This window comes from Prosopis cineraria, unplaced genomic scaffold (genome assembly GCF_029017545.1).
Source record: "Prosopis cineraria cultivar Desert tree isolate PC_DT_omini unplaced genomic scaffold, ASM2901754v1 PC4, whole genome shotgun sequence".
In the NCBI taxonomy this organism is placed as follows: domain Eukaryota; kingdom Viridiplantae; phylum Streptophyta; class Magnoliopsida; order Fabales; family Fabaceae; genus Prosopis; species Prosopis cineraria.
The window spans coordinates 737353-748688 of record NW_026555335.1 but is presented as its reverse complement, the minus strand read 5'-3'; the positions used below and the strand labels follow the sequence as shown (position 1 = coordinate 748688).

At 34.6% G+C, this 11336-nt stretch overlaps 3 protein-coding genes across 3 annotated transcripts; 1 reads left to right on the top strand and 2 right to left on the bottom strand.

The window, feature by feature from the left end:
* Positions 1–1010: 1010 nt before the first annotated feature.
* Positions 1011–2854, bottom strand: LOC129308564 (probable xyloglucan endotransglucosylase/hydrolase protein 23). The gene is made up of 3 exons (XM_054949760.1): positions 2162–2854; positions 1871–2064; positions 1011–1787 (listed from the first exon to the last, which is right to left on the bottom strand). Exons 1-3 carry the CDS (start codon positions 2447–2449, stop codon positions 1394–1396), a joined length of 876 nt encoding a protein of 291 aa, XP_054805735.1. The 5' UTR covers positions 2450–2854; the 3' UTR covers positions 1011–1393.
* Positions 2855–3969: 1115 nt separating this feature from the next.
* On the bottom strand, positions 3970–7378 carry LOC129308565 (mediator-associated protein 2). The gene is made up of 5 exons (XM_054949761.1): positions 7236–7378; positions 6984–7120; positions 5523–5607; positions 5277–5363; positions 3970–4530 (listed from the first exon to the last, which is right to left on the bottom strand). Exons 2-5 carry the CDS (start codon positions 7110–7112, stop codon positions 4172–4174), a joined length of 660 nt encoding a protein of 219 aa, XP_054805736.1. The 5' UTR covers positions 7113–7120; positions 7236–7378; the 3' UTR covers positions 3970–4171.
* A 215-nt stretch (positions 7379–7593) lies between these two features.
* Positions 7594–10788, top strand: LOC129308566 (general transcription and DNA repair factor IIH subunit TFB5-like). The gene is made up of 3 exons (XM_054949762.1): positions 7594–7733; positions 9251–9302; positions 10352–10788. The coding sequence occupies exons 2-3, from the start codon at positions 9268–9270 to the stop codon at positions 10527–10529; spliced, it is 213 nt and encodes a 70-aa protein (XP_054805737.1). The 5' UTR covers positions 7594–7733; positions 9251–9267; the 3' UTR covers positions 10530–10788.
* The last annotated feature ends 548 nt before the right edge of the window (positions 10789–11336 follow it).

Sequence of the window (11336 nt, the reverse complement as noted above, 5' to 3'; positions counted from 1 at the left end):
TCTTTTGGTCATTTAGTGTAATTTTTAGGTCTGTTTCTGTAATTTTTGAGATTATTTTCTATCATATTTTGATCAACTAATGATAAAATTTAATGTTTATTAATGATAGGAGTCAAATTATATCATTTCAAAAAGTTAAAGAGCAATATTATACAAAAAATGAGTTTAGAATCTTATATGCTTTTAAGTTTATAATTTCAGGGCCAATTTTGCTTTTACCCTTACAAATCTTATGTATAACATTTAATAAAGATATAATTAAGAAATGTATAATTTTTAAATTAATTATTATTTAAAAAAATTAATTAAAAATTTAGTTATTATTATTAAAACACTTATATGTAACATTTATTGAGGATATAATTAAAAATATGTAGTTTTTTAAAATATTAAAATTTTAATTGAAGTAGTTGCTATTATTTTATATGGTAAACTGAAAGAAAACTATTGTGAGTGACTTTTTATGTGAAATTTACCTGCCTAAATAACTTCATCATTATTGTTTCTATTTAAAAATATAAAATATTTTTAATTAAATTTTATTCCTTAATAAAGTACTTTCTCCGGTTCTATTTATAAATTATTTCTACCAATTTCATTAAAACCAATATAATAAAAATATAAGGAATAAAAGTAAGTGAAATTTCAAACAGAACTCTTAGGTAAAAAGTAAAAAAAAATTAATCATATAATATTATTTTTTTATCTTTCTCTCCCTTATTTTTAAGGGTAATTTGAAAATTTCAATTTGAAACAAAACAATTCCATCAACAAATGACTTATAAAGTGAATCAAATTATGTTTTTAAGAAGTAACTTATATGCTGGACCGGAGAAATAATTATTTATTTTTAAATTAACTTTATCTTTTTATATTTATTCTTATTAAATACCTACGATAAATATAAAATTATCTTCAATAAAAATATTTTAAAAAAATAATAATTATATTTAAAAAATAAGAAATGTCTCGTATTTTTTTTTGGCGGAGGGGGTATATTTTTTCGCTAAAAAATTAATTTCATTTCATTCCCGCATTCAAGATACAAAAAGTATCATGCAGTACACTGTACATGGCAGAATTGGAGTCAGATAAAAGGTGGAATGTTGATTGGACAACGCCGTATCCTATCCAAAACATCCCAATGGTCTCTCTTTTTTTTTTTTTTGATGTTTGAATTTTTGTTTGAACATACAGGATTGGTTCAACTCAAGATGAAAGAATAATTAAAGGCCCCGAAAGGAGAAATGAAAAAACTGCGAAATAGAATCATTAAAAATACAGGACATTATTCGTACCAGGACGAGAAAGCAAGTGACAAAGAATTTAAGAACAAGAACCAAAGCAGGGACACAAGCAATTCAGATGGAATAACGGTTGTTTTCTTAAAGATCTAGTTGTCAAGGGAGAGATAGCATTCTGGAGGGAAGCCTTGAGGGAAACGTTCAAAGTCAGTGCAATAATTGTAAGTCATGTAATTACTCCGAACCCATTGCATTTGGCCCTGACCTGCATAATCAAGCTGTTGCTGCCAGAGCCAAGTACTGTTGACGTCGCTGCAATTAGAATTCCCAGAGAGCCAAACACACCCACTGGCTCTGAATCCCTTGTAGGAAGCCGTGAAGGGTGCTTGGCTCCAGTCTGTTTTCACAAGTCCCCCTCTTGTTGCCCAATCATCAGCATTCCACAGACTAGAGTACACCCTCATTGCTTGGCCTTTTGGGTATGGGATCCCATTTGACTCCAAGATCTTGAACTCCCTAATTGGGATTCCATCCACCAAAAACCTATGCAATGTAATTCCACAAATTATGTATGTATCTCACTAAAAACCTTGTCAAACCGCAATTAACCAGAAAAGGTAACTTACAGGATGAGTTGAGGATTCCAGAGGATGGTGTAGTTGTGAAAATCTGCAGTGGGATCAAACCAAAGGTAGAACTGTTGCTCTCTGTTTCCTTTTCCTTGGCAGAAGACATTGGTGTGAAGTGTGTATGGATCGCCACTTAGGTTCCCCAAGAATTCAAAGTCTATCTCGTCATGGAATTGCCCTTGGGATGACAACTTCATCGAGAACAATCGAGGGGGAAAAAAAAAGAACTCAGTTTAAATATTGATATTTAAGACTAGTCAGAAATGACGCTAAAAAAATAATGATTACGTAGAATGAAGTGACGGTGCCAGCAGAATTTCCAGGCACCAGCTTGATCTGCATATCGATTTCGGCAAAAAGGTACTCGTTAATGGACTGAAAGCCTGAGCCGGAGACGCTGTCGAGCGAAAGGGTAAGAAGGTCTCCATCTTGAAGAACTCGAGGACGTTGACCACCCCATGTCACGTAAAAGTTCTGGTAGAAAGAATCAGCAGAGACAGATATGAACAGCAAACTCAAACTGCATGTAATAAGCAGCAACGAAGCTAATGATTTAGCAATAGCACTCATCGTCATAACTTCGATCTGGAGGGTCTTGGTTAATCAATTTGATGATCAGTCTAAAAACTTGAGGCTACAGTTATATGCCTAACATCGGAGACGTTGTGTTTATGGGAGCCAAAGCTAAGGAACGTGGGTGCATGGAAAAGCTAGGAGAAAGCAGGAGGAAGGTGCAAGGTTCACAGTCACAGCCAGTTGGGTGAAGAATATAATTATTATGTGAGCTGGGAAAGATGGTTCTTTGGACGTGATAGACTCGATAGTGGCCTTCCATGACCTGGGAGTAGCGACGAGCGGAATTATGCATCAAACAGTTCATACAATTAAAAGAATATGAATTCAAGAAAAAATACAAGCAAGTCAAAGGAAATCGTGGCTGTCTTCTTACTTACAAAGAAATGCAATTTCTAGACCAATAGAGAATGACAAATAATATGCGTGTTGACTTGTTGACAGCAGTGACATGTGGTTATGGTAAACACCACATAGTTGAGAAAAATATCTTAGAATGCCCCAAAAGGGAAATACTCATTAAACCAAAAGGTTTTTTTTTTTTTTTTTGGATAAACCCCTGCCATCCTGGTCCAGTCGTCCTGCAGTTAGTATATCTGAACTCCGATGTATGATGTAACATAATATTTCCTTTTTAAATATTAACATGACATTTTTGTTCAATAAAAGAATATTTTTATTTCCAGAGAAGAATGACATTATTGTGGATGATAGAACTTCCCAAACGGTTGAAGAAGCGAGAGCTTTTCTCCTTAGGGATGGTGGAATTACTTTTAATCATGTCTATCGGGAGTTGAACTTTCAAGCTGACTCCTTAGCTAGATTTGCTCATTCTATGGAATTCTTGTTTTGTCTCTTTGATCACAATCCATTTTGAAGTCATAAAAGTGGGAGATGATGAAAGAGTGAAGCTTGTATTTTGTTCTTTAGGTTCTCGTACCTTCCGATTATTTCCTGGTATTCCGGTATTGTTCAAAAAAAAAAAAAAGAACTTCCAAAGCGAACAAAATTCAGAACAACAGAGGAAAAGGAGAACAAAACGCAGTAATCGGCAGGGGAGAAGAGTCTCTCCATTTATTTATTTCTTTTTTCCTCCACCAATCTTTACCGTTACATTCATTCTATAATTTAAAAACATTATTTAATAAAATGATAATGAATGGTGAAGGTTTGAGTAGTGGAGGGAAGAGAGAGACCCCCTCCCTATGGGCAGCTGGGCCGAACGGTACGACAAAGCTCCACATGAAATCATGGTTGTGGAGTTATATCGAAACAAGAAAAGACCCCTCGATACATCAAAATAGAAGACAAGACCCCTCGATACGTACATTCTATTCTAGCCAAACATTTCAATCAACTGCCTGATCAGGGAATGCTAAAATGGGAAGTAGAAAAGGTCTTGACATAGCGCGAGGCAAGCAATACCGAAGGCATTAAGCATCATCATCAAGTAGGGGGAAATCCAAGTTCATATTAACTTTCGGCAGAATTGAAATGGAGAGAAACAAAAATAAAGAACCAGAGACAGCGAATGAATGACTTCCATTAATCATCATCGAGTTGCAGAAGTATGTAAAGAGCTACTACATGTTTTCGTGAAATATTAGAAAAATGGCTGTGAAAGCCAGGATGGAATAGGGCAATAGGTGACTTTAATTGTTCAAGAATCAAAACCAGGAATCTATAACACTAAAATAGAGCCAGCTGTGAGGAGTAAAGAAATCCCTATTCCGTATGTTCAGATCTTCTCTTTGACTTTCCTGCGGGGGGCTGATCAGAAGATGCTGAGGAAATACCAGAGCTATGACCACGAGAGATCTCAGGTGCACGGTCCTCAGATTCAGCTGTACGTCTTCTTTTTGGAGTATTTGATGGCTCACCAACTTCAGATACAGAGCTTCTAGGTCTGCTACCTTGAGTTGAGGCTGCACGTCCACTCCGTGAACTTTGCATAGGAAAATATTGGGAAGACGCTGTCATCATGGTTCCAGAAGAATTTCGTCTAGGGTTGTTTAAATTGACCTTTCCAAGTTCTTCAGGATCAGGGTAATGGACAACAGAAACCCGCCGGGATATCTTTCCAGCTGCCGACAAATGTAATTATTTATTCTTATAGTGTTTAAGTTCTTGTCAAATGAAAGGGTGGAACATAAAACAAAACATAAACATTAACTATCAGTATAAACACGAGATTCAGAATCCAGTGTTTTACCGGTAACAGAAGAAAATAACAATCAACAGATTCTATTCAATTTCACAGATCCTGAATTGATTTTTTTTTTTTTAAAAGTAGAGCTTCCGTACATATTAAACTCATCCACAAACTTCTTACTAACATAGAGAGAATAAAATAAAAACAAAATGTCAATCCACAGGCTTCTCAAAATAGGGATGATCCAAAACATAATTAGGGAGCATCTATCCAAATATTCTTCACATAATAGAATGACAATAAAATGGTATTAATCGATGTAGGATGTTTCCAAATATGACAAAAGCGTCGAGAGCCATACTATTCACAAATAAAAATAATCCAGCTCATCTTGGGACCCGTGCAAATGCAAGAGGCCAACTTTAGTTATTGTAAATACCAGCACCACAACAGTAGAATTAACTGGTTGCCTCTTGGAGATTAGAACAGTATTGTTTCATATCACACCTGTCAAAGAATTCTACAGTGGTACCACTTAGCTGACATCAGCTTAACCTCACTTTAGATATTATCCCTCAATTCTCAATATTTTTTTCCTGTGAAGTATCTATAGTCTTTAGACATATAAAATAATGGCGAAAGAGAGAATAAATGAAATAAAAACACTCAGTTTCATACCAATTTTTGGCTCTTCCGCAGCAGAGGAAACAAAAACTATTTCATCAGCCTCTTGAGTATCAAAGCTGATAAAATCATATACTTTCCCTGCCAAACAACAAAATATAAAAGAACACATCACTAACCAAGCAATCAATCACAGTCGCAAATATGGATTTATGCAATTTGCTATTCTAGAGATAAATAAAGCAGTCGTGAGGAAGAAAAGTGGGTATTAATTAGAGTCAGTATCGGCAATAAACTTACCAGATGAACCCTCAAAGCTTGACAGTTGGCCATCACCATGAAGCTTGAGTGACAATTCCTGCCCTTCGATGTCTGTTAATAAATCCTGGTTTACATGAGATAAAGGAAAAAGTAAGAAACTAAATGTAATCATTAATTTGCAGTGCAATTACGTATTGATGGAATTAAATGGCATTAGAACGTAAAAATTCTGTTCTGCAGTAAATTGGTTGGCTAAAAAGAGATGTTAGGGCAGATGATAGAAGCTACATTCACTTGATTGATGATACAGAGACTCTATGAAGAGGATGCAAATCATGCAAAACTTCTTACAGCCAATAAGCACAAAGGGACTAAGGACTTAGCTTGCAGGTATAACAGTAGGTATACACCTATTCTATCAACTTCATTTTTTTTTTTTTAACTAACTTCAGCTATTCGCTCATCTTTGGATGACACTTTATCGATATTTGCACACAACAATAAAGGAGCTCTTGGATCGGATAGGACTGAGACTGTCAACTGTCAACTGGCAATTTAACGAGTGCTCATTGTTATTTTCGCTCCCTTCTTCAAATTTTCCGTTCCCTCTTCCCCGCCCCCCCCCCCCCCCAAAACAAAAAAAGCCAAGAAACACTTCTCTATTTAATAATATCCGGAAAGAATGTTGTTTGTGGCTTATCAAAAAAAAAAAAACAAAAACAAAAGGGAAGGAATGTAAATGCCCTCTAACAAAATTGAAAATAAAAATCTTTCACTAATCAACAACAAAAGAGAAATAGAGCGAGTTAAAAATTATAAATAGCAAAAGTCTAATAAATCTTCGACTTGGTTTAGGTTCCATTACGTTGCCAGTGGCCAATCATATTCATGAAATGCAACTTTTTCCACATTCAAATAGATAAGGGTGATAAAGTTTCTTGTGGCCAATCCTATCTATTGTCTGTTATTAGATGAAATGAGGAAGATCCAAAAAAAAAAAAAAGTTGAAGCAACATATGTGAGATACCCAAGAAAATGAGACGATGCTATTGGTTAGATTAAGAATGGTATTTTCGTTCCTAGATAAAATGAGCCGCCATTAGGCTGGTTAATGAAGCCATCACCCGGCCAATCGCACGGTTAAGGCTAAGGAGTTTCACACAGCCCCAAGACAATTAGCTAGCCCTTTGATTTTGTAAATTTTTGGTGAACTGGCTAGTTTTTTGTAAACCGGATTCCTTCTTTGTACAGCAATTTTTAAGGACAGAATTCATTTTTCCACCAAAAGAAAAAAGAATGGTATTTTTGTGAGAGGAGCTATATTATTCGGGACTTGTTAATAATGCAGCTTCTTGCTTTTATATTTCTAGCTGATGATGATTGATTAGTTGATGATAGTTGTAATCTTTTGTTTCTTTGATTTTTTCCCTACCCCAGCAAGTTATTGGGAAATAACATAAACAAAAGGATGTTATACGGAAGAGGGATGAAGAATCTTACTTTACCGAAAGGCAACTGCATGAGCCAAAACTCCTTGGAGTCCGTCAAGTCAAGATCGATAAGTGGGTCATTTGTATCTTCTTCAAATTCTGGGGGAGGCCTGTAACCTTCCACACCCTCTACACCCATCGCTCAATCTATATTCAAATTACTCTATTACCAAACTGAGAAGCATCTGAAAACGAATAAGCGAGAAAGGAGAAAACAAAGAACAAATTCAAAAGTAGAAATTATTTAGCTATTATTGATTACCAAACAATTCAAAGCCAAAACTCAGAGGTTGGTTTCTGCCGGCAGTCAGAGAAAGCTAAAACTCAAAACAAGAAAAAAATTAAGCTTTTATTGGTGAGGGGGACGGCGGCAGCGATGCCGGAGCGGCGGACTCAAAAGAGTAATCCCTCTTCTGGAAGAGAAGAAACTAGTAAAGTAACTTGAGCTTGATAGGTTTTTTTAAAAAATAAAGCAAATAAAAAAGAAATAAGACTCGAATATTTTTGGTAGGGTTTTGGTTGGGGCAAATTTGTCAATTTGAAAGCAAGAAGTTCAAAGAAAGTAAGACATCGAAATTTCTTTTTCATCAAAAAAATTTCCAGAACATTTCATTTTTCTCCTTTTGTCCCAGTTAAAAGTTATCTTGACAAATTTGTCCACACTAAAACCCGATCAGATCATCCGCCAAATAGACCCGATCAAATCAAACCAGCTTTCTCCTCTTGCGAACTTCACGCCATCTCTTCCTCTCCGCTGCCGGTAAGATCGCTTTCTTCTCGTCGCATTCTGATTCGTATTTTTTCTTCTCTTCAATTCTTTTGTCTGCTTCATCTTAGCCCTTTGTTCGTCTGCTTATGTTTTCAAGCTGGCATGTGCCTATGTGCCAATGAGAAACTGGTTTTTGAATTGATGAATGATTGTGGCCACAAGGAACTAGTTTGTTCGTTTTCCACATAGAAAGAAAGGAAGGGTGGTTTGTTAGTATCATCCAGAAAAGAGTACGCTGGCACAATGGACGCAGGTGGTGGAATGCATCCTTGCGCAGTTCTGTATTCATGGGTCGTTTGATTTAGATTGAAAAATAAGAGATTTTTAAATAATAAAAAATTATTTTATTAATATATTATAAAAAATACTCCTTCATTAAAAAATGTAAGTTATTTTTAATTGAAACTTATTTTAATAAAATAATTATTTATTTTTAAATTAGTCTTATATTATTTTATTTATCTTTATTAAATATTTTATAATAAATATAAAGTCATTATTAATAGAAGTATTTTTTTTAAAAAAAAATAATTACATATCAAAAGATTAAAAATACTTTACATTTTTTAACATTTAATTCTTCAAAAAATGCTTTACATTTTTAAATGGAAGGAGTGGTCATTATTTAATGAATAATTGTAATAATAAAAAGCGATTATTATACAGTTATTTTTAAAATTTTTGATATTTTTTATTTCTAATTTACAAAAATAATTTATTATTTAATTATTTTAAAAAATTATTATATGTATCCCGTATTTTTAAAGGTTTATTTTTCATTTATATTATTTTAAATTTTAATTATTTTTAAAAATTTAAAGAAATATCATAAAAGTTGATAAAATATATTTTTAAAAAATAAGTAATTTTTTCACAAAATAAATTAAGAAAAAAGTTGGGTTGGTCATATACCATGCCCCGAACTATATGCTATTTCATAATTCATATCATTTTTGGGTTTTAACACTTCCTTTGGAGCGTTTGTTGATAGATAAACCAACCTTATATTTTTCTGTATTTTACAATAAAATATTTTCAGGTGAACTTGAGGATTAATCGGCAATAAGTTTCTTCGCTAAGGACATATTTTTAATTAATTTCTGAATGAACTAGAGCTCTCCTTTTTATTTTTGTTTTTGTTTTTGTTTTTTTTTGGGGGTGGGGTTCTTCTCTCAGTAAAAAGAAACAAATTTAGAATGCTGTTGTTGGTAGATTATGTTCTAAACAGCAGTAAGTCAGACCTGGTTGTAACGCACCGGTGGTGACTTGGTGTATATTTCTATATTTCGTATGGAATTTGTTCTTTGTTCTATGGTTTATAATCAGATCAGTAGTTTCATAGTGATCAACCGTTGGATTATTTCTAGTTTTATAAACATTAAACCTTATGATGCTTAAGCCACAATTAAATATTTTGTGTTATTGATTTCTTGTTTGGTTCAGAGGATTGAATGTTTGATGAACGGGGACTATTATTTGACGAATACTGCTCTCTCTCTTTGCTACAGCTTACAGGTAGTTTACGATGGTTAATGCCACTAAAGGAGTTTTTATTTCCTGGTAACTCTTCCTTCCTAACCACACACTATTGTTCATTTTGGAATTCCAATTTCATGTTGTGTTTTATAGGATAGTTGGTTTTGGTTCTTAAAGCATTAAATAAACTGCAAGCTTTGGTTTTACTCCAACTTAAGTCTCTACCACGAAAGGGCTGTCTTCTTTATCTAATCTTTTGTGGAGAAGTAGTTGGTATCTTCTCGTGTGATTAAGAACTTCTCACCAGAACTTTTTGATAATGTGCAATTTAGGATGCAAACAAAAGGCATCGCTACTCATTGACTTTCACATTAAAGCGATGATTATTACAGGTGCGAAAGTAGCTGATCTATTTTAATTGTATGATCTTAGAAGTACCGTTGTCATGAGGCAGCAAGCCCCAAACAACATCACTTCTGTGCCCCAAGGCAGGTTGGCCACATCACTGTATGAGTAAAAATCAATACAGTGATATGACTTGAATGGAAATGAAGCATATAACTTAAATTGATTTACATAGGCCATTGAAACTCTCCCATAAATAAAATGTTGAGTTCGGAAAAAAGAGCAATGGAGTGCTTGGCTTAAAAAATGAGGCCAAAAAACACATTTCTCATGTCAAACCCTTGGTTGATGCTTTCTGTCCAATCACAAGCTCCTGAAACCATACTTCTTTGCTTCTTGCTTCAATAAGTTTTTTAAATGCCCTCACATATGGCATCAATGCCAGCCATAATGGAATGGTTCAGAGTGTTTCTCTTTTGTTTAATAGGTTCTGATACATTGATGAGAATAATCTAAAATTTACATGCCCATTGGCTGAAAGTGAGTTTAAATGGCGAAAACTGGGCCATTTTGCTGAAATCCTGGAGATGAGATCCCCTCTCACTGCATCAGCTTCCTTTGACAACACAACACTGCTCCCCCCCCCCCAACCCTTTTTTATTTTCTTTTGGTTACAACTGCCTCAGAAGTTCATGGTTGACATGTTTGTACAGTGCTACAGTGAATTTTCTCATTGTTCTTGATTCCTTCTTGTCTGCTTTAATGATTGGTGATAATTTCTTGTGCAGTGACATACCTATGGCACAGTATATTATCAATATGAATGCTTCACTGCCTGCGTCTGAGAAGTTCATTATCCATATCTTGGATAATACCCACATTTTTGTTCAACCCCATGTCGAGGCTATGATACGAAGCCAAATTGCAAAGTTCAGAGAGGATAATACATACGTCAAGCCCAACTGATTATCGACATCTTCCCTGTTCGTCAAATAAAATCTCCTACTAGCTTCAGAGGATTTGTCTACCTTGATTGTTGCTTGGTTTTGTGCTTTTGTTCATATTCTCTTGCAATGAAAAATAATGTAGCAGTTGTCAGTTTATTTTCCTGATAATTTACATGATGAAAGCATTTATTTTATAGTTACGGGACGGATGGGTTTGCGGCTACTTAATAATGCCGTGGTTATTGGAACTTTTTCATGTTGGCGTTGGATTTTGCCCATTTGGATGAAACATTAAGGAGCTACTGGGGAAGTTAATAGATGGAAGGCACAAGGGATCACATAGTTAGAGACTACATATAGAAAATTAATTCAATTCTATCGATCTTTAGTATCGCCTTTAAGTCCATGACCAGAGTTCGAAACAGTATTTCTCAGGCATGTTCAAAATTTAGGAAGAGTTAATATCTGGCATATTCAGAAATACAATCACATCAGTGCATAACCAGTGCATAAGCATTTCTCAGCGCAAAGAAGGTCATTCTTCATGAAGAAGGCACCATGAAAAACAAAGCTGGAGATAAAGCACGGGCTCTAACTCATGAAAAACCTGAAGGCACCATAAAGAGAACCACCCTTGCATGAAGGTAGAAAAGATGACATGATTAATGAACTTGAAGGAGGGGAGGATGACAAGTTGACAATAATGACATGAAGAGGGCAATTTGGGTGCCCTAGGGTTAAGCAAGTGGAGACATCCCGCTGCTAATTATGAGAAGAAACAAGATATTTGAATTTATAAACAAAAAAATTTAGCAAAAAATTAGAA